At 41.0% G+C, this 23,245-nt stretch overlaps 1 protein-coding gene across 5 annotated transcripts in view; it reads left to right on the plus strand.

Annotated features, from left to right (window-relative positions):
- The window catches only part of FHOD3 (formin homology 2 domain containing 3), a 967,501-nt gene that overhangs the window by 738,900 nt on the left and 205,356 nt on the right, over window positions 1-23,245 (plus strand). For all 5 annotated transcript variants that reach the window (XM_033930608.1, XM_033930609.1, XM_033930610.1 and 2 more), the window contains exons 8-10: window positions 1,031-1,125; window positions 3,920-4,063; window positions 6,928-7,166. In XM_033930608.1, the coding sequence (XP_033786499.1) occupies window positions 1,031-1,125; window positions 3,920-4,063; window positions 6,928-7,166 (478 nt within the window). The remainder of the gene's footprint in view (window positions 1-1,030; window positions 1,126-3,919; window positions 4,064-6,927; window positions 7,167-23,245) is intronic.

The following is a 23,245-nucleotide window of genomic DNA, read 5'->3' on the forward strand; positions in this document are numbered from 1 at the left end:
GAAAATTCCAATTTTAGCTGTTTTCTAGCATGTGCCGAATAAGAAATTATTTGCCCTCTAGTTGTAGCTTTGAAAGCATCCCATATTGTTTCCAATGAGATTTCCTCCGAGGTATTGCGTTGAAAATACTCATTCATATTTATTTGCATTTCCTCAAGAAAGTTTGAATCTGCCAGCAATGCATTATTGAATCTCCAAACAAGTCTAGTAGAATCTTTTCCATGAGACTGAAATTCAATCCAAATGCCAATATGGTCCGTCAAAAGAATTGGATCTATGTTGGCCTTTGTAACCTGTTGAATTAGAGTATCAGAAACAAAAATATAATCAATTCTGGAAAATGATATATGCACTTGAGAGCAAAAAGAAAATTCCCGAGCATTATAGTGAAAAAGCCTCCATATATATCTTTTAATCCACATGAGTGCACCATATTATCAAGACCCAGCGACTTTATTTGCTTACTAGGCTGTTTGCTAATATTGGATCCATGGCAGCATTAAAATCACCAGCTACAATTAATTTATTTGTAGCCAGTGACAGAATTAACTGTTGGAGTTTTGTAAAGAAATCAGCCTAATTGTAGCTACAATACAATTCTAAAATAAGTGAGGGTGTTTAACTGCACCGTTAAATTTATTTTTGTGTGTTTTACTTATAGTTTTTCGTTTGAAATCCAGAGGTTTTGTTCCTTAAAAATTTTTTGATTTAGTTTACTACTAGACCACCAGGAACTCTAAGATAGGCCTAGGGGAAGGGATCTATGGGTGGGCAGGTGGATGAGAGAAGAGGTGTTTGGAGAGCTTCATGAGGGGGGGGTCTAATCCTGATTAAGAGGGATGAGAGTGGCAGAAGAGAGGAAGTGGAAGAGCCTGGATTAGTGGTCATCAGATAAACTGAAATGGCTCATACCCCCAAAGTCGAATAATTGGGACTCTACTTAACTCTAGCTTAATTCTCAATTTTCACGACTACTGTGCCATTTGCTATCAAGGTAAAATGTAACCATTATTTCTTCTTTCTTCCTTAGGAGTCAAGCCATGGTCCAATGTCATGGAAATTCTGGAAGAAAAGGATGGAGTAGATACAGAGCTGCTTGTTTATGCAATGACATTAGTGAATAAGGTCCGTATACATCAAGGAGCTAGTCAAATTAATTATTTTCTCTCTGTATATACATATTTAACCAGATGAGTCTGGCTTGATGTACTGATGAAATGTAGTGATGAAATGTCTCTACACCACTGTACTACATCCCACTTACTTCTTACAATGAATGTGCTCTATCCCTACCCCTTCGAAAGCCATTAGGAGGTGGTACAACAGCTTTTTAAAAAGTCTGTTAACATGTCATGCTCTGTCTCCTGTCTAAAAATATTTGGGTTAACCAAAATATGGAGGAAAAAGCCTCTTTATTTGCAATGAGCACTACATCCGTGTTTCATAAGATCCATCACTGGCATAAGAAACCTCCACCATCCAGTTAACGCTCTGTACAACAAAAATATTTACAAATTTCTTTTTGTAATTTTAGAATATAAAAACATCTTTTCCACAATTTTTATCATTTATATTTCCATTTTATAATAAGAACAGCCTTTTTCATAACATTTAAAAACTTCTTAATGATAGTGTCCTCATCTGAAACTCTACCTAGTAAATAGGATCTCCAAGAAATCCAACATCCGCATAAGTTTATTAACAATTACCAAGACTAATGGTGGGTGAAGCAAAACTAAACATCAGTGAGTAGAATCCCAAGGGCTGGACCACCCTCTCACTCTCTATTTTCTCTTTAGTTACCGTTAGGCCTATTTCCGTTCGCCTTTGCTCGCTCATACAAACCCCTTTTATTCTACACATTCTATGGGCTGGATTCTTCTCATGTGTCCCTCCAGACCTTCTTTAATTTCCTCTAATAAGGCTTATATTTTGGACAACTTATCTTCAGTTACTGCAGTACAATTTCTGGTGACTTCTTCAACTATCACGTCATGTAATGTAAATGTAGGGCGTGGTGTCCCTGATGACATCTTGTTATCCTGTTGTGAACGCAGGCACCAGAATATTTCTGGCGAGAATTAAAAATTTTTTTTAGCAGCGCTCAGGTTTTAATTTTACCTTCTTCATGAGCATTTCAATCAGCAATCAAAACCCCTGATAAAGGCTTAGTCCAGCCGAAACACGGACCATGTTTGAGCCGCACCACATGCTATCCAATTTCCAACTGCCTTCACAGTTGTTCTACATTATATGCATCATGTCGCTGGATATACAGATTGTAGTATTGACTTTTATTGCATTGTGTCTATTAAATATTTTTATATATCTATATTTTTAATGTTTTAATACACTTCTCCCTCCGTATTTGCGGTGATAGGGGATTAACAGAACAGCGAATGCAGAAAAATCGCAAATAACTTTTTCATATGTTATTCGCGGTTTTCTATTAAAAACCATCGTGAATATGGTGAAACCGTGAATAACATGGTGGGAGACCAGGCCTGTTCCTGAAGGAGAGGCAAAACACGGTAAAGATTTTTCTATGCAAGCTGATGTAATTTGAGGGGAGGAGCCAGGAAGCTAAAAACCTCGAATAATTGAAACCACAATTTCTGAAACCGCAAATATGGAGGGTGAAGTGTAAACTTTTCCTGCATCATTCAAAGACAACTGTTCCACCTTGTTTGTTGTGGATTCTCCTGTTATAGTGTGGACCATAGGGCTTCCTTTTTTGTTTTTGCTTTCGCTTTGTGAACTCTTATCTCACATTATTCTCGATGGCATGCCTGACATGACTTTTAGTATTAACTGTTATGCCCTGCCTAACCTGTTTCCCCAACTCTCAAGGGTCCTCCAGATATAATTTTGTACGTCTTATGGCTTTCAGGTTGCTATGTGAATAGAATTATTGGAGATCCTTCCCAGATCTGCAAACCTACTCATTGATAGTCACATGGTCTCTCCCACACATGTTTTGATAAAAAGATTTTTAACTTACATTAGAACTTTTTTTTTTTTCTAGTAGTAAACAGAAAAATATGCAAATGGTAACTAAGACATGGTACAGTCCAACTGCACTAGTCATCAATAATACATAATCTAGTACCAGTACAGTTGGTCTTTCCACATCAAACATGTATGACAAAACCAGTACAAACACTTTCAGCAGTAGCTATGCATTCAAAGCATGGAAGAGAAGACAACCCAATGAGCATTCCAATATAGATATATCTAATCTAAGGAGATATATATATATCAATTAGATTGTTGACATGTTGTACTCTCTGTTCCAGAACTTTTTTAAATGCACTAATTGACTTAGCAAATATTAATTTGTAACATGCATTAAAATTTTTAAGGAGCAATAACGAACCGAATGCATGCTAATGAAAGCACATCCCCAATACACCCTAGAAAGACTATAGATTCCTGGATTAACATGCTGTATATTGTGTTAGTGAAACAAGAGAAAACATATCTTTTTGTTTTGCCCCATTATTACGGTAGAGGAAAGGAAACATGAGCAATCTCTTTTGCCTTAAAGTGGAGGAGTAGCACAATGGTTAATGCAGTGGCCTGAGAACCAGGGAAACTGAGTTTGATTCCCACTGCAGCTCGTTGTGACTCTGGGCAAGTCACTTAATACCTCCCCCTCCCCCCATTGCCCCAGGTACATAATAAATATCTGTATATAATATGTGAACCACTTTGATTGTAACCACAAAGAGTCAGTATATCAAATTGCACCCTCCTTTATTTTGTCAGTTGATATGTGATCAAGATGCATGATACCTTATTTATTTTCCTAGCCATATTCATTTTATCATCTTTGAAAGAAGAAATTGTTGTTGTTTTGTATTGCTGTGTTTTGGTGGTGTTTGCAAATGCCTGTAAAAGTTTGCTCTTTGACTCTCAGACGCTGGCAGGGCTTCCAGATCAAGATTCCTTCTATGACGTGCTGGACTGTCTGGAAGAGCTCGGTATTGAAGCTATTTCACAGAGACACTTGAACAAGAAAGGGACCGACTTGGACTTGGTCGAGCAATTTAACATTTATGAGGTAACGTAACATGACCTGTTTTATGCATCTTACAGCTTGTGTACACATCAAAGTGATCACTCCCCCCACCCCCCTCATAAACCCTGGAACCTGGGTGGAGCTGAGCTATCTATTATAGTTTAAAGAAGAAAACATCTGGTTGCTGTGAAAGTATTATACATAATATGTGACCAGTGTGCTAAACATTTGTTACGCTCTGCAGATAAAGTTTACTTATACCTAGAACTAAAGGAGTTAATGTTTTCCTATACATTAAAGCTTTCAAAGTTCAAAAACGTTATTGGATCAGTATTCAAGATCTACAGTTGTCTTTTAATTTAAAATTCAGCTGTGATATATACCTGAAGATTGAGCTCTGGTTGCTTCTTGAACACGGGCCTTGAATATCTGGGTGTAACAGGCATAACTGCAATTATCCAGATAATAGCAATGGGTTCTATATTCAAAATAATTTTAATGGGCAAGAGAAGATCTTGGCTGTTGAAGTTGCCTCTCTGGGGCTAACGGCATTCTCCGAGGACAAGCAGGCATAATAAACTCAAGTATGGGTGATGTCATCAATGGAACCCAGTACGGACACTGCCAAGTGCACTATCACGTTACAACTTTAGGCGATGCCCATACCCCACATGTGCCTGTGCCTTCCTGACCAATGTCAACTCGCGGGACCATCAGTTCTTAATTTTTCACACAGCTAAGAAGCGGTGTCTTTGGTATCTCCTCAGCACATCTAACTTAGAAGTCTGAGGCTACTTCATTCACTACTTCTTGTTCTAGAGGGCTGGGCAAGGGACATTCCAGGTTGAAGCACCCTGCTCCTTCATGTACTCAGCAAGGAATTTTGTTTAATTAGGTCTTGCCTTCCACCTAGCCATGAATCTTTAGTAGGAGTATACAGAAAGCTATTTGGAAGCTACTGTATATGCATTCTGAATCCTACTCTTAGTTGTCATTTCTGTGTGGCAGCTGCCTCTACAGTATTCAAGGAATAGTTATTTGAATGCAAAACTCCATAACATTATTAATACCATTCTATAGTCTTTATAAAGAGTTTGCACAACAGTTTAGAGCAGCTGATTAAGGCCCTATGGTTAAGCATTAGAAACTACTGGACTTCCTTTGCAATCAAAAATTCCAGACATTGTTTTGGCTCCAGAAACAAATCCAGAAGTTGTGTAATCTTTACTCTTCAATTGTGGGCTACAGTATAATGTTTAATATTTCATTTTCATCTTTAATATATTTGATCCTATCTCATATTACTGTTTATGCATTTCTCTGAATGTATGTAATAAAAGTTTCATAAATAAAAAAATATATATATTAGCGTAGCTACTGGAATATAAAATGATCTGAATATAAACCGGTGCTCTGTGCTGTGCTGGTGAAGGGCCTTGAGCATCTACGCATGCTCAAGGTCTGCTGGACTCCTTTTGAGAATCCCGGAGAGGGCAGGAGACAGCAGGCCTTCCAGAGCATCGGGACTGTAAGTGCAATGTCAGTCTGGGGCAGGGGGGAGCGGATAGTGGAGGATAGGAGTGCCAGTCAAGGATAGTAGTGGAGGGGAGTGGAGGATGGCAGTGTTGGACATCTGGAGGGGTGGAAAATAGCAGCGTTGGTCATCAGGTGGGGGAGGGGCAGGAAAAAACCAACTTAATCGAAAGGAAGCTTGAAAAAAAAAGAGACCCCCATTTTTGGCCCCAAAATCTCAGTTTATATAATAATAATAATAACTTTATTCTTCTATACCGCCATAGTCAGATGACTTCTAGGCGGTTCACATCAAAGAGGGCTGGACAATCAGCGAATTACAGAAAGCAAATGGTGAAGGTACAACATATTACACAAGGAAAAGACAGAAGGAAAATATAAAATTTAGTGCGGCTTCTGATTAGGAGATGAAACGGTCAAACAGTACGGTTTTAATTACTTTCCAAAAGGCGCCGTAGGTCAGCCTGGCTCCATTGATGTAGTTACCCAGCCAGGACTGCTGTTTGCTTGCTTGGAACATGTATTCAAGTATAGAACAGTAATACCATTCTAAATTGTTTGGAATTGAAGAATCCCATCTTCATGCAACCTGCCAAGTGGATATGTTATCTGGATAGTTAGCAGAATACATCCAGATAAGTATCTGCCTAGTGTTCGGTGTGCTCCCTATCCAACCAGACTTAACCACTCACCAACTAAAGTTAATTAGATAAAGTTTATTCAGGCAACATTTTGCCATATATAATTGAATCAATGCGTGGGTTAGCGAGATTTTATTCTCAGGAAAGATAGGTTTGCCCAGCTAAACCCCTTTCCACCTAATTAACTGGACAAACCTTTTAATACCAATCTTTTAGGTGACATTAGAAAACTTTTTTATCGATCTCCTGCTGCTTGATGTTCAGTTCTATTTAATCAGCTAGGAATGGTTCTTGGCCAGTTAAATAGCGCTGTTAGCTAACCGTGAGTATTCAGCAGGAGATAGTGGGCTATCTACGCTAAATATTTGTGGTTAGTTATGTTGCGCAATATAAGTAGTTGGCGTCAATATTTATTGGCTGACCAGCTATATTTAGCAGCCAGATAGATCCACATAAATAGGTCTATCTTTGGCCTCTATAAGTTAGTTGGTCAGCTGATAACTATCGGCTTAACCAGCTATGTTTCTAGTGGCCCAAAAAAAAACCCTAGAATTTCCGTGATCGCCGCCATCTGTAGGAGATAGCCAGACTATCTGAGTATCAGGCTCCTAATCTTTTGCAAAAAAGTTGCTATGAAGTTATATAGTTACCACAGAAATAGCAAAGATATCTGCATTCCAAAGATCCAATAGAATGAAATGTCTGTTGAAAGGGCTTTCCTTTCTCATGCAGATGACTCTGAGACATGAGGATGGAGATGAGAATGTTGACCCCCCTCCCAATGGGAGGAAAGAGAGAAGAAGATCAAGTCTTGGTTCCCATGAGCATCGGGGTCTGGAGCGCAGGAGGAGTCGAAGGCACTCTGTTCAGAATGTGAAAAGCTCTTCATCAGCCCCAGCTAGCCCCTGCAGCCAGTCATTCTCTGGTTTCCCATCAACTAATGGACGTCGCATTGAAGACCTCAGTGAAAAGTAAGTGCTTAGTTAACATATTACCAGTATATTCACATGGAACCCTCATGGAACATTATTGAATATAGGTATCAAGATATGCTATAGTTTTCAGATGATCTGACTATGGTTTAATAACGTCTTCCAGGAGATGGTTGGCACAGAAACATTACAAAATATTCTGGCTCAGAAAAACAAAGTCGCAGAGCACGTTCTTGTATTTTTTTTATTTTAGTTATTAAAATGTATCATTCCTATGTGGAGATCAAACAACCTGCAGGCTTGCTAGTGTATTTTTAGCATATGGGCTTTTGAGCACGTCTGCATTTCATCAACCATCAGAAAAATAAATAAATAAAATACTCTTAACCAGAGAGTGAGATCTGTAGAACCAGCCTCTTGTTGTTATTACAGCTACTTAAAAGGATGTCGAGAGAATGCTGCAGAGTACTTTGACAACCGAAGAAGTATGTATATGTCTAGAATATATTTGTATTGAAAAACCTGACGCCTCAGCCCCACCACTCCACCGCTAAAGTTCAATTCAAAAACAGCGGGAGATTTAGTGTGAGAACTTCATCATAGGCTGTCGGGTTTGTTGTTCTCACACTAAATCTCCCGCTGTTTTTGAATTGAACTTTAGCGGTGGAGTGGTGGGGCTGAGGCGTCAGGTTTTTCAATACAAATATATTCTAGACATATACATACTTCTTCGGTTGACATATGTTATTACCAGTCTAGATTACACTTATAAATAAACACTTGCCAATATATCCTTTGCATGCAGAGTACTTTGAGACATGATCTTCCTGCAGCTACGAGTGCTAATAACCATAAGATGTGTGCATCTCATTGGAAACTGTGCTGCTTCTAGTTCTGTCTCATGAGACCGGAAGCTGCTCCATACTCCTTTGGATACATGCATTTTGGGGGGTTTTCCATTTGGTATCTTTTTCTGTTTTCTCTGCTTGCCATTATGAGCCCTTGACCAGGGCTTGAGGCTGAGGTTAAGTTGGATGGTGCGAATGAACCAGCGCAGTTTTTACAGCGCATTCAGTGCAAGCACAGTTGGACAGTGGAACTGCTCTATTCAGTTTCCCGTTGGATGGCTTTGTGCTCCATTTCTTTGCTGATATGGCTAGCTAGAGGATCTATATCATGGTGTAGTTGATTCCGGTTGATATTCAAGGTAATTTCTCTAGGCTAGTAAAAATCCCAGCATGTTTCAGTATTTTCTATTGTTTGTTTGGGGGGGGTGGGGGGCGGTTTCTTGTGGAATGCATCAAGGCTTTTACAGTACCATACTGTCATTGAGAGTTAAATTACTTCAAGCATTTCTACCTTTATTCTTCTTGTTAACATTCAACAATGCCCGTTGACATCTTATATTACTTCTCTGTAGTTGTTTTTTGTCTTTAATTCTGTGGCATCTCCTTGCACATCCAGGGTGGGAAGTAAGGAGGGGGGTGGAATTGTGTTATTGTATTATTTTAAATAAGTGTAGATTATTGAAATAGTATATACATAGTGATTAATCAATGGGTGGGTGGGATAAAATGATTGAGGTGTTGGCCTACCTGGCCTTATGGAAGGTGTTCCTGCGGCTGCCTCTGGTCTCCCGGCTTCGGGGGTAGGGAGGGTGTGTGTGACTGCGGTGGGTGAATGGAGTATGCATGTTCGTTTGTATGGTTTGTGTTGTCTGGTGTGCCTGTTTTCCCTTGTGTTGATGTAGGGGGAAGGGCATGCCATGTTGCCAAAAATAAAAATTATAGAGCCAATGTAGGAGACAGGCTGTTTTTGTTCTTGGACAGTCCTGTAGTTTCTTGCTGTATTATGTTTTCTTGCTGATGGCCGATGTATTCTTTCTCTGGATGCCTTTGTTTGCCTATTTTTTACCTTGCACCATGCTTGTTTCTCTTGTTGACTCTTTAATAAAAATGATTTCCCCCCCCAAAAAAAAAAAAGATTGATTTTGAATATCTGTAAGTTGAATGTGCTTTTCTTGACTTGTTATATGTTCTTATACCTGTGTATTGCACTGTTAATATTTAAAAATTAATAAAGATTTATTTTTAAAAAAACCAAAACATTCAACAATGCCATCACGGAGTGGTCCCCTTGTGCTAGCTCTCTGGGGCACGTGCTCAGCAGCCACGCCCATTTTTCACGGATGAGGCAGGGCACTGGTACACTGTTTACAGTTTTTCACTTCAAGTAAAACCTTCACCATAGATTTCTAACTGGCAACTTATACCACGACCACGTGGCTCGGTGCACTAATTCAATCAAAGCATGGCTTTCCTGAAATAATATCAGTTCCCCTAATTTTCAAAGCCTTACGCAGTACACATTAACCTCCTGCCAGCTCTCCAATCACAGGATGCCTAATTCCTTCACTGAAACCGTAACAGCACCCTTCCCATTACCCCTCCCCCCCCCACCATTTCAGGGAGTGGGAACTCAGCCCACGTATCTAACCATAGCCATCTTTACCTTTCTGCTTTACTTGTCCGCTGTTCACCTCAGTAGCATGTTCTCTCTGACGCGATCGCGTCAGAGGGAACGTGCTACCACGTGGAGAGCGGCCTGCGAGGTTCGCTACAGCCGGCCGCGAACCTCAGCAGGCCATTTTAAATAGGAATGGCAGCGGTAGCGGTTGTTGCGGGAGGGGGGAGTCGGCGACGTGCAGGCCGCTGTAAACAGGAGCGGCAGCGGCGGCAGGACCATGAGCCCTCCTCCCGCCATCCGCTGCCAGAGCCGCTCCTGTCGCCCGATGCAGCTAACTGGCGCATACGCCTCAAGCCGCAGTCAAGGCTGGGGACTCGCGCATGCGCACTTCTTCGGCCACAGACCTACACGCACGGAACACGTAAATAGGAGTGCGCATGCGCGGCTAACTCTTTATTATATTAGATTGTTTGGTATCTGATTAAATAACATGCATATCTAAATCCAAGCTCAGTGCTTTGCATTTTAGCTGGGTTTCTGAAAGGAGAACCTCTCTGGTTTTGAGAGGTCATGTTGTATGATGTGTTGCTTTGGTTTTTTTTATTAGTCTATCTAATTAAAGCTTCAGAAACTATAAAGTTATCTCTTTTTCCAGGACCTGTTCAGTTTCTAAGATGTAGTGTATATGACCAAGGTTTCTTGCTTTCTTTTTTTAAAGAATTCTTATTGTGGTTTGGGTTTGGGGGTAGCTCTTGGGTGTCATACGCTATAAAATCTAAAGCTAGCTACATCTAATTTGCTTAAAATAGTTGATATAGAGCCTTTTTCTACATAGAACATACAGATCAGAACAGAGATATCCAGCATGCTCAGTTATGCTGTATTTTAGAAAAGAATCTGCCAGCTGGGGCTCCTAAAATACAGTATAATCTCGTTATAACGGACTCGCTTATAACAGAACCTTATCTATACTTAAGCCTATCAAAAAAAAAGTCTTCAAAGACTCCAGCTAATCCAGAATACTGCAGCCAAGTTGATCTTTGCAAAACGCAAGTCTGACCATGTCTCCCCACTCCTAGCCATAAGAACATAAGAACATAAGCAGTGCCTCTGCCGGGTCAGACCACAGGTCCATCCTGCCCAGCAGTCCGCTCCCGCGGCGGCCCAAACAGGTCACGACCTGTCTGTATCACCAGAAGGGGCTCCCTTGCCACCTTGGTTTCTCATTTAAGTCCTGTCTTCCTATCGAAGTCCTAACCCTCCGGTCTTGCACATGCACGACCTGGTTTGGTTTCTATACTCATTACCTGGTTAGCTTTCTATACTTGTGTTACATCCCAGCTCCTCCCTCAGTATCCCACGATCCCTTTATCCTTCAGGAATCCGTCCAATCCCTGTTTGAATCCCTGTACCGTACTCTGCCTGATCACTTCCTCCGGTAGCGCATTCCAAGTGTCCACGACCCTTTGGGTGAAAAAAAACTTCCTTGCATTTGTTTTGAACCTATCTCCCTTCAGTTTCTTCGAATGCCCCCTCGTACCTGTTGTCCCCTTCAGTCTGAAGAATCTGTCCCTATCCACCCTCTCTATGCCCCTCATGATCTTGAAGGTCTCTATCATATCTCCCCTGAGCCTCCTCTTTTCCAGAGAGAAGAGCCCCAGCCTATCCAACCTCTCGGCGTACTGGCTCCCAGTGATTTCCAGAATCCATTTCAAATGCTCCTGCCTGGCTTTTTAAGATCATTCACAGCATCCTTCCTCCCTTAATCCCACTATTTTATAACTCCTCGAGTCCTGACTCTACCAGACCCGCCCAAAGGTATAAATTATCCTTCCCCTCTCTACACGGTATTCGCTATGCAGGCAAACTGGGAAAATCCCTTCTCTTCAGAATCACAAGTCTTTGGAATGACCTTACTACCCCGCTGCGGAACCTGGGCTCCCTCCAATTATTCCGCAAGCAACTGAAAACCTGGCTTTTCACTAAAATGTAATTCTATCCCCCCTTACTCTTCTCTTCTATATATAAGTTCATGTAAACCTTTTTTTTTCCTTCTCTTCCTATATTTTAAGTTCTTGTAAACCGTGCCGAGCTCCACATCCGTGGAGATGATGCGGTATATAAACTTAAGGTTTAGTTTAGTTTAGTTTAGTTTAGTATAGTGGATGAGGTCCAGTGGTCCCGGCCATTCGCCTTTATAAACATGCAGAAAATCATCGCATATAGCAGACTTGCATATAATGGACTTTCGGGCAACCAATTTGGTCCTCAGAGCCGCTTTTAGCTGTAGTTTTGTTTGGCTATAACGGATATGCAGGCTCCGCCTACAAGGCACGTGGCATGCTGGTGATATAGTATCAAAATGCAGCCCAGAAAAAAATGACAGAGTATTTTTCTTTCCAGTATAGTACAACATATGCAGCCCCATGAAGTATTTTGTGCGGCCACAGTCGAGGGCGATGCAGTGTTTTCCTCTGCTGCCCCTGGGTGTTTACCGTCTTGCCGTCTCCCTCCTCTGTCTTGCTGCAGCGTTTGTGCATCCCCAGAAACATTTTCTTCGGCCAGTGTGGCCCAGGGAAGCCAAAAGGTTGGACACCCCTGCTTTAGAACATCTTTTAGTGTTCTGGTTTTGCAATCATTTCGTGCCATACCAATGTTTTGCTGAGTTTTGTTATTGATGTTGCCGATATGCTTGTGCAGTGACTGTTGTTCATTAATTGTACATTGTTTCAAGCTGACCTAAATAAAGTTTTAAAAAAATGCAATTCTGGATATAACGGACTCTGGATATGACGGACTGTTTTTCCAGGTCTCTTGAAGTCCATTATAACGAGATTATACTGTACCTCCAGGCGTGCATGTGTATTTGGCAGCATGGACAGCATAAACAACTGTTGAAAAAGTGTCAGAACTTACATGCACAAGTGGTATTTTCACAACTTTCATGTGTAAGTGGCACCATTTCCATGTGTAGATGTCCCATTTTCACAATATCATATTTCTGTTATATGGTTGGTCTGTCTGCTTGTTAAATGTATATATTTTTGATACAGTTTCAGCACTCTGAGATTGTGAGTTCAAATCCCGATGTGACGGAGTATATATTTCATCACAGAGACAAAAGTATTCCCAGATTTCTAGTCAGAAGTTCAGGAAAACAACAAGAGTTTGAAGATAGCCTATTTAGTCCAACTCCAACCCGGGGTGGTACTAGTCAATGTGGAAGACTAGGTGTCTGGTGGTAGGAATAGATTACCCCTATTTCGCTGGAGTGTTGCTTTCCCTGGAGTGTAGCAGAAAAGACTGGAGGACATCTACATTGGATTTGATGAACTGATTTGCATCCTAATTTGCATATAGTTGAACCATAGAAAAAAGGGTTTATTTGATTGTATTTCTTCCCCTTTTTCCCTAATGTACCGGTTTGTTATGTCCCCCTGTTAGTTGTAAGTGTTTAAAACAGTGGTCTCAAACTCAAACCCTTTGCAGGGCCACATTTTGGATAAGTAGGTACTTGGAGGGCCACAAAAAAATAGTTAATGTCTTATTAGAGAAATTACAATTTTGCATGAGGTAAAACTCTTTATAGTTTATAAATCTTTCCTTTTGGCTAAGTCTTAATAATAATAATATAATTTATAGCTAAAGAGACATATGATCAAGAAACTGTTTTATTTTACTTTTGTGATTATGATAAACATACCGAGGGCCTCAAAATAGTACCTGGCGGGCTGCATGTGGCCCCCAGGCCACAAGTTTGAGACCACTGGTTTAAAACATGTTTTAATTTGTATAATTATTGGATTGTTATTTGCTTAGTAATTCCAGATAAGTGATTTTATAAAATTTTATTAAACTTGAAACTTGCATGCTTTATGAGGAAACCTATAGCACTGGTTGGATTTGCAATAAACACACCCTTAATTAATCTACATTGGATTTGATGAACTGCATGGTAATCTATTCCTACCACCACACATTTAGTCTTCCACAATGACTAGTACCACCCCGGGTTGGAGTTGGACTAAATAGGCTATCCTCAAACCCTTGTTGTTTTCCTGAACTGTTCCTGTCATTCAACCCTAACAGACTTGGAGCTCCTTCACCAAGAGAACCATCTTCACTTGGCTGGTGGACTGTATCTCCTTTGCTTGTGCTCGGGCTGGGCTGACACTTCAAGGCTATGTCACAGCACATAAAGTTTGAGCAATGATGATTTCAGTAGCCCATCTATGTTTCAGTCCTATTGAACTCCAAAAATTCTTATGTAAAGCAGTCGCCTGGTCCTCAATTTACACCTTCACATCCCATTACTGTTTGAAGAATCATTCCAGACGGGATAGTTGGCTCAACCAAGCAGTCCTACAAAATGTATCCTCTACTTCAGTGATTCCCAACCCTGTCCTGGAGGAACACCAGGCCAATCGGGTTTTCAGGCTAGCCCTAATGAATATGCATGAGAGAGATTTGCATATGATGGAAGTGATAGGCATGCAAATTTGCTTCATGCATATTCATTAGGGCTAGCCTGAAAACCCAATTGGCCTGGTGTTCCTCCAGGACAGGGTTGGGAACCACTGCTCTACTTAAATGCCAACTTCCTTCTAATCCTTTTGGTTTTGCCAGGCTTGTGGTAATTGTCAATAACCCTCTTAACAGAAGCATGATCATGGCAGGTTGGGAGTCCTAAATGTGAGAATATAATGCTTACTTGTGCTCGGAGAAAGCAAAAGTTACTAACCTGTAGCAAGTATTCTCCAAGGACAGCAGGCATATATTCTTACAACCCTCCTACCTCCCCTAGTTTGTTTCTTAACTATCTTACTGAACTGCAGGAGCCATAAACCAATGTTGGGTGGGAAGGCACCAGCACACATACGATATGGGTAGTCAAATTTTTAAAGTGACAGTATACTTTTTCACTGTCTGTGCTGGGTTCTGTGGATGTTGTCTTCCACATGTGAGAATATATGCCTGCTGTCGTCAGTGAACACCTGCTACAGGTGAGTAACTTTGTTATAATAGTGCACTCAGACTCCCGATGCAGGCATATTTGCTGAAACATGGTTCATGTCGATTCTTGCATGCTTTATGAGGAAACCTATACCATTCGTTGGATTTGCAATAAACACACCCTTAACTAATGTTTGTCTCCTTGGATGTCCCTTTTACTTTAGGCCGTATTTTTTTTTTTTTGCTTGACATTATACTCTCCCTTACATTCCTTGCTAGCATTACTGATATGAGATAAACAGTGGCAGGCACTGTTATTAGCAGGGAGCAGGCAGGGAGCAGTGGTGATGGATATCTTACAATGCTGATAAACCACATCCAGCTCTATTGTTTTCAAGGATGTCCTAAAACTGTCATAGCAATTGCTTGCTTCCAAAAATGACATTGCCTTTCAGTTTGCTAGAGGCTCTGGAAGAGATGCTACTGGCGTTGGCAGACATCAAGTGCATCTGCTTCCGCATATGCTTCTGGTTATGTATAACATATGCTCAATGTGAATAGCGGCTGCCAGGTTTGCCCCATTCACATGATATGTGCAAAGGCAGTTTATGGCAATGCTCTTTTTGCATCACAATACTTTATATATATATATATATTCCATGCTGTAGATTTGCAAACCCCAGGCTTAACTGTTAATAATTTATATGAAGTCCCAGTCCTTTGCTTTGTATTCAGGAGCAGTGTTGATGAATCCCACAGTACTCCTGATGGATTGCAGGATTGGTAGTATTGGTGTTTGTGAACGAGATAAATTTTTTTTTTTTTTTTGCGATATTTTGTTCTCAAACAGAGCGTTCACCAAAATGATAGATGTTCCGAGTGGTGATAGTGAGTGCTTGACATCTGCAGCAGTGGGTTCAACTCAGGCCGCCTTCTTGGGCAGACTGAATGGACCATGTGGGTCTTTATCTGCCGTTATTTACTATGTTACTATGTTCCGTCACAATCTTTATTCTATTTACTATGGGGCTCATAATCGAAAGAGAAAAACGTCCAAAAACCGGCCTAAGTCGGCACTTGGATGAACATTTCTCAAAAACGTCCAAGCGCCGAAAATAAAACCGGGTTGTGGACGTATTTCTAAACGACCTAGGCCTTCATTGTGCCGCTCAACGTCCAAAGCTAAACGGGGTGGTTCGGGAGGCGTGTCGAGGGCAGGAGTTGGGCGGGACATGGGCTGGCTTAGACTTAGTCGTACAGCATGGAAAACCGAAAGTTTTACAACAGAGCTTAGACGCAACTTGGACGTTGTGACTTAGACCATGTAAAACATGGTCTAAGTCACAAAAAGCCATCTAAACTCACCAGATAAGCACTGAAAACACATAACACAGACCCCACACACTACCCCAGTGATCACCAACCCCCCCCCCATAAAAAGTTTATTCACAACTTTAAATTTCAGCCTCCAGACCATCATCATCTGGCCACCTGGCATAGGAAAGCCTTGTTGTCCAGCCCAGAGGCAGCTTAAGTCATCTTGGGGGTGGGTTAGGGACCCATAGAAAAAAGGACCCATGCCCTTAAGCCCTTGTAATGACTGCATTGATACTTAAACATGTGCACTCCTCTATACACCCCCAAAACCCTTTTTTACTGGCATTTAAGTGGCTCCTGATCCTGAAGCCATAAGGGCTATTGGGGTGGTAGATAAGTGGGTCTAGGGGATTCTGGAGGTGGTTTGGGGGGCTCACTGTCACCTATAAGGGAGCTGTAGTTAGGTGAAGCCATGGCACCCTTTTTGTAAAGTTCACAGCAGTGCCCTGTTAGGTATCCCACTATTTAGGTGACATGTCTGGGTGTGCAGTCCATCACTTTGCAGACCCCTCCCATGTCCACAGGGCTTGTTCTAGGCGTTTTGGACTTGGACGGAAATGTGGTATAAAGAAGGACGATTTAGTGACTTGGACGATCAGATCGGCAGGATGTATAATTAGACGATTTTCGAAAGTAAAAAAAAGTTGGACATATCTTTCAAAAATGTGTCATAGGCTCTTTTTAACCTTGGACGACTTGCGAGATGGATGTAAATGGACTTAGACGTCACTTTCGATTATGCCCCTCCATTTACTTAGCTATAAGCTACTGTACCTGAATGCATTATAATTATTATTTATTGATTTGTTATACTGCCGATACCAATCAAGAATCTAAGCAGTTTACACACTAAAACAAATAAGTCAGTTAGAGCGTTGTAAGTATATATAATTGTTTTAGAATGCTATCCTCCTATCAAATTGAAAAAAATGTAACGTGTACTTAACTTTAAAAACCTTCTTTGAAAAGTCAAGATCTAGTTTTTTGCAGGCAGTCCTTCTATCAAATTGAAAATTATGTCTTACCTGATCATTTTCTTTCCCTTAGTCACAGCAGATGAATCCGGGGTCTCACCCCGATGGGGCTCTTCCGGTCCTGTCTCTCCATGTCCATTTTGTAGGTAGTTGACACTTAACACCCTACTGATAGCTGGGTATAGTTTTGTTTGATTAATGTGGTTTTTTTCTGTGAGGAGGAGGTTCACTGGTGGTGGTGGGGTTTTGCATTGTATGGTTGTTTCTTCTGCTTGGTTATACAGAATACTGAGTGACCAGGGAGCATGCCGTCCTATATATCTCCAAGGATGTGTCTGCTGCAACTAAGGGAAAGAAAATTATTAGGTAAGACATAATTTTACCATACATAGAGCCGGATGGTCTGGCTTTTTTAAAACTGGCATTTCTTTTCTTCCTACTTTTTCTCTGCAACTTAATTGGAAGTCATCTGGGATCTGGTACCATGATCCTTCATTTGTATAGCTCAGAAATTCCTCGTCCCCCTCCAATAATTTATAGCGCCCGCCTCCCAAACAACCAACTGGGCCAAGGGCCATGTAGCCATATATGATGAAGTCCCAAATATTAGGTTCCTCACGAAATAGACAATAGTATGAAATTCAGCTGATTTTCTCACATTATGTTCAACTATAGCCACTTGAGCTGAGAGGATAAGCAACAAAACGACAGATTCTTTATATCTGAGTCCCAAGGACAGAGTAGACTGCACAGTTTATTGTCGTCTGATCTAGGAGCTGGCACCGTTCAGTTTGGTGAAAACATTAGTTAGACGTTATTGGCTTTATGACAGCAGCAGCCTGTGAAATAAACTGATTGCTTTCATGCCTTATAAAGACCTCTCTCGGAGGGAACTTTTTCGATTTGTATTTATTTATCTGCAAGGAGTTTAACAAGATTGCTTTCCAGTGCTTAGCAAGTAAGGAACCAGCTTTCCTGCTGGAGGAATATTGCTTTAAAATGAAATGGCATAAGATGAAATTAAAAAAAAAAAAGAATTAACAAAAACCTGAATAATCTGATGTAATCTTCAAGTAGAATAGCTAACCAGCAGACTAAGCCAGGTTTCACAAACAGTGATCCACATTTGCCATACTAAAATATTTAAATTAATATCAATTAACATGAGCCAAATATTTTGCATATTGTGGCTACATCTTCTAAATAGTCCAAGCAAACTGGAGGCAGAGAGTTTAAATGGCTTGCTAGGGTCTCCCAATGAGTGTTGGAGACAAAGGGTAATAGCGGAGTCCCTAGATCTGTCATTTTGTGCTCTAACCACTGCACTAGCCAATTTGCACATTTGGGATTTGTGTTAATTTGAAACAAATGTGGGAATATATTATTTTCATGTTATATTTTTAACCCAAAATGATAGAAAAACAACCCAAATTTAGATTTTTTTTTTCTCCTGTATTATCAATATTGTGTCCAGAACAAACAAAGGGGAGAACCAACAAGTTCTGCAGTGAAGAATGCAAAACAGGAACAAGGAAAACTGTAGAAACACGTACAATGATGCAGGCTAAATTTATTGTATCAAATAATAAAATGCAGTTGAAAGCATATTTCACTTCTATTCTTTCCTTTTTGGGTATCTTCACCTTTTCCTGTTATTATTTTGTGTCAGGTTCACCACTCATTTTAAATTTACTTGCTTGATATATTGGTTATTAATTATGCTTTTTTGGATGTTTTGTTTTTGGTTTTCATTTTTCATTTCTCATTTTTTAATTCTAAGCACACACCTTTGCCACATTTTCTATTATAAAGTTGTTCATAACTGTATATGTTACATATATGTATATTTTATTATTAAGATTGTGTATATCCTGAGTTTTTTATTTTGGTTTATTAGGACCCCTGATGAAGGCATGTTAACTGAAACACGGACCGTGTCGGGTCCTATGGTTTGTTTTTAAGGTGGTATTATCAACCGCATTTTATTATTTGATACAATAAATTTAGCCTGCATCATTGTACGTGTTTCTACAGTTTTCCTTGTTCCTGTTATCAATATTGTGCACTATTGATCACTAGCCTGCTTAATATTGTCTGTGGAATCAGCTTCCAGAGAATTTGTGTGCTACCTCCTCTTTTTCAACTTTTCAATGTTTTTTAAAAGCCAATTATTTTCAGATAGCTTTCCAAGGTTCTTTGGCTGACTGAGTTGCTGGGCCGGCTGAAGGCTTCTCTGCATCAGCGGATAGGGGAGGATAGATGGAAACAAGTTACTTTGCTCTTACCTGTTCTTTATTGTAGTATATGGTGTTGTTTTCACTGTTTTTTTTAAATTTTAGTTGTTTGTACTCTGCTTGAATGGACTTGGGGCTCCTATTACAAAGGTGCACTAGTGTTTTTAGCGCACGCACAAGATTAGTGCGTGATATAGCGCGCTCTAGCTGAAAAATTACCGCCTGCTAAAACCGCTAGCGCACCTTTGTAAAAGGAGCCCTTGGTGTCCCTAAGCGGTTAATCAGATGTAATAAACCTGAACCACTATTTATCAGTAAATTTTACAAAGCCGCGGTAACCATTCCTGGGTGGCAAGTGTGATGCAGCCCATTCAGTTCCTATGGGCTGCATCTCATTTGCCGCGCTAGGACTCACCGCTGCAGCTTTGTAAAAGGGGTCCAGTATTACGCAATATTGCCTATTGTCTGAGCAGTAAATAAACACTGTTGAGCACCAGGGTGCGCTATCTGAGTAGTAGGCAGTACGGATGGCATTGCCCTGGAAAGGGGAGAGTGTGGCACAGTGGTTAAAGCTAAAACTTCAGCACCCTGAGGTTGTGAGTTCAAACTCACACTGCTCCCTATGACCCTGGGCAAGTCACTTAATCACCCCATTGCCCCAGGTGCATTGGATAGGTCAGTGTATCGCAATCTGTGTGCCGCAGCACACTAGTGTTCCTCACAAGATTCTAGGTGTGCCACCATATGCCAGGGAGGAGGAGAGGCACAGCAACGGCTGACTGCCAACAGGACGTGGCTCTAGCGGCAAGAGGCACATCCTGTAGGCCAGGGGTAGGGAACTCCGGTCCATGAGAGCCGTATTCCAGTCGGGTTTTCAGGATTTCCCCAATGAATATGCATTGAAAGCAGTGCATGCGAATAGATCTCATGCATATTCATTGGGGAAATCCTGAAAACCCGACTGGAATACGGCTCTCGAGGACTGGAGTTTCCTACCCATGCTGTAGGCAGTCAGCTGGCACCGGCGCCAGCACCAGCACCACTCCTCCTCCCTGGTGTCTCTCCTCTCCACACCTTTCAGCGGGCCCCCCCCCCCCCACTGGTATCTCAGGGCCCCGTCTGGAGGGCCCCCACGCATGTGCGGATGTTGACATGATTATATCATGCTTGTGCGTGACGCCATTGCGTCAACGTCCACGCACTTCCGGATGCCCTCCAGCCACAGCCCCCAATTGAGTGTGTCGCGAGAGGCTTGCAAAGTTTGCGAAACATTGTGAGCCCCCTACACCCAGGACAGACAGGGGAAAATGCTTGAGTGCCTGAATAAATTCACATAAACCATTCTGAGCTCCCTTGGGAGAACAGTATAGAAAATTGAATAAATAAATAAAAACCCAAGGGAAAGCTAAACCAAACAAATATTTGTGGCCTGCATACCAACACAGTCCAGACCACCATAAAACCAAAAGGCCTGTTTGTAGCACCTCTTCTAGGTACATTTTATAGACAAGAGACTAACTCAAGGGCTCTTTTTACAAAGGTGCGCTAGGGCCTTAACGTGCGCAATAACGCGCGCTCGCCACTACCGCCTCCTTTTTAGGAGGTGGTAGATTTTCGGCTACCGTACGCTATAGCTTGCGGTAATTTTGTGCGCGCACTAAAAACCCTAGCGCACCTTCGTAAAAGGAGTCCTGAGTCTCACAATCCTCTTCAAGATCTTGAAATGGAATCTCTGATGGAGAAAAGGAATTCCTTACTTCAGGGCCCAAGGTCTTGAAGTTCACGGAGACACTTCAGACCAGATATTGTGTTCCACCATAAAAGAGCTACTGATAAAAAGTTTCATGAAATCAAAGAGTGCAAATGATAAAGGTTTCAGTTGCAGCTCGCAGTATGCAAGTTCAAAAAGGCTGAAAAGAGATTAGATCTTTTATTCCATACACTTCTGAGACACCCTCTTTGCTTTCCTTTGAACTGTGGTTACCCCATCATTCTAAAACTTGGCACCCAAATTTACGTAAATTTACAGAATATTAGCAATTATTTGGGAGATGGATTAAAAACAGTTCAGTAAATTAGAGTCTGAGTATGTTAACTCTGCACTAGAGAATGACACGGTAACAAAATTCATCACCATTCCCGTCCCCGCGGATAACCACGGGAAATAATCCCATGTCATTTTCTAGTGTCTATTTCATCCTCTGTCCTTCTACACCAGCTTTCTTCAGAGCAAAGCTTGCAGGTCAGTGGTTGTGGCCATTCATACTCTGATTCTTCCCTCTCTCTTTAAAGAATGACATGAAGATGGTTTCCCCCGGTTATCCGCGGGGACGGGACGGTGATGAATTTTGTCACCGTGTCATTCTCTACTCTGCACAAAAGACATTTCAGAACATGCTTCTGAATTAAGCACCTAATAGAATATTTCAGAGTGTATGCAATATATTCCTGTAACTTTGCTCCTTCAAACAGGCAAATTTGGGCTTAAACTGTATATCTGATACAGGAAAAGGGTATTAGGACCCTTAGTGAACCTTCAACCAAATACCCTTTTCCCCTTCTGTTTACTTTCAGGATCTTAATGCCTGCCCTCTCCGAGCACTATCGCCCATACAACAATTCTATTAAACATAAGCATAATTTGACATTGTACTTTTTCATGTTAACCTTTAAGGGGTTGATACTCAGTGTGGTTTAAGCAAGCAGGAGAGGCTGCTGCCTGCTTAAACCATGATGAGTTGGCCAGCAGCCAATATTCAGTGGCACTTATTCTGAATATCAGCATAAAAGGCAGTTCTAACTTTGTACATTTACAGTAGGTGTGTATGTATTGCACCAAATATTGGCTGAGTTGGCATAGCTTCAAGGTATCGCGGCAAACTCGGATTTCAGTGCTTAAGTCCAGACAAATACTGGCATTGAATATCCTCCTAGTCTAGTTTTGCCAGCAGAGGTCAGCACTTAGGCAAACCCCAACTAAATACTGTATTGACATTTACATGCATGTACAGTAGAATGCCGATTATCCGGACTAACCTCAGCAGAGAGCAGCCTAGATAAAGGAAAATATGGATGATTGGACACACTTTTTTGAACAGAGCACGCATTCTGAGCTTTGCATGTTGAACATTATTTTTTATTTCCAATAATATTGTCAACAAGACATGGGGAAAATACCAAACTCCAGTACAGCGCTGTATTTGCGGTACAAACATTAATATATTTCTATTTAGAAAAGGAAGTAATTCTGAATTGCTTTGATGCTGATTTTGATTTCTGTGCGGCAAGATTATGTAGGCTTTTCAGACAAAGGAGCTGTAGATTTTGTGGCTCCACATCATTCTCTTCTTGGTTGGGCAGAAAACATTTCAACGTCCCCTTGCAGAAGGATGTTAGGGTGCATAGGAAGAGGTAACTTTCGGCAGCCCTTACAGAAGCTAAATAATTTATTTGTTGAGGACAAAGGTTGGGATCAAGATTATTTTGAGAGGTCAGGCAAGCTGAGCATCAGACTTTTGACTCCTTGGAAATAAAGTAATCCGCAACAGGTTTTATCTTGAGCCAAACACAATTTTACTGTTGTTAATGAAACAACTCCAAATACAGTTTCATTACATATGGCCAACTATTTACACCAGTTCTCCTCCTCTCCAGCACAAAGTACTTTTAAAAGATGTAAAATACTGTTCCTTGAGTTACAGATGTTACTGAATTCTGTATTGTACTTGATGGAAAAACACACAGCCAGCAATGATGTTAACTCCCAGTAGTCAGATGTAAAGGATCTGCTAACTGTATAGAGCTTTGCTAGAACAGTAAATTAAATTTCCCCCTCTGCCTTAGATAAATCAGTCTTTTAGATGAAAAAGGGCTGAAGCCTGGATGTAATTGCACTGCTTACATAAAACTCGTTCTCCTTCCCTTGCATTTCTCTGGTTTTAGTGGTTCGCCATATCACCACACAATTTGGTTATTCTGTTCCAGAAACTCCTAAAACCTTACTCCAAAAGCAAGTGTCTTGTGTGTCCTCCTTGGTGTAGGCAGGCTGATTTTTTCAAAAATGGAAAAACTGTGGAAGACTTCGGAGGAAAATTAAAATATGGGCTTCTCCATG

The sequence above is a fragment of the Geotrypetes seraphini genome, chromosome 2 (assembly GCF_902459505.1).
Source record: "Geotrypetes seraphini chromosome 2, aGeoSer1.1, whole genome shotgun sequence".
Taxonomy (NCBI): Eukaryota; Metazoa; Chordata; class Amphibia; order Gymnophiona; family Dermophiidae; genus Geotrypetes; species Geotrypetes seraphini.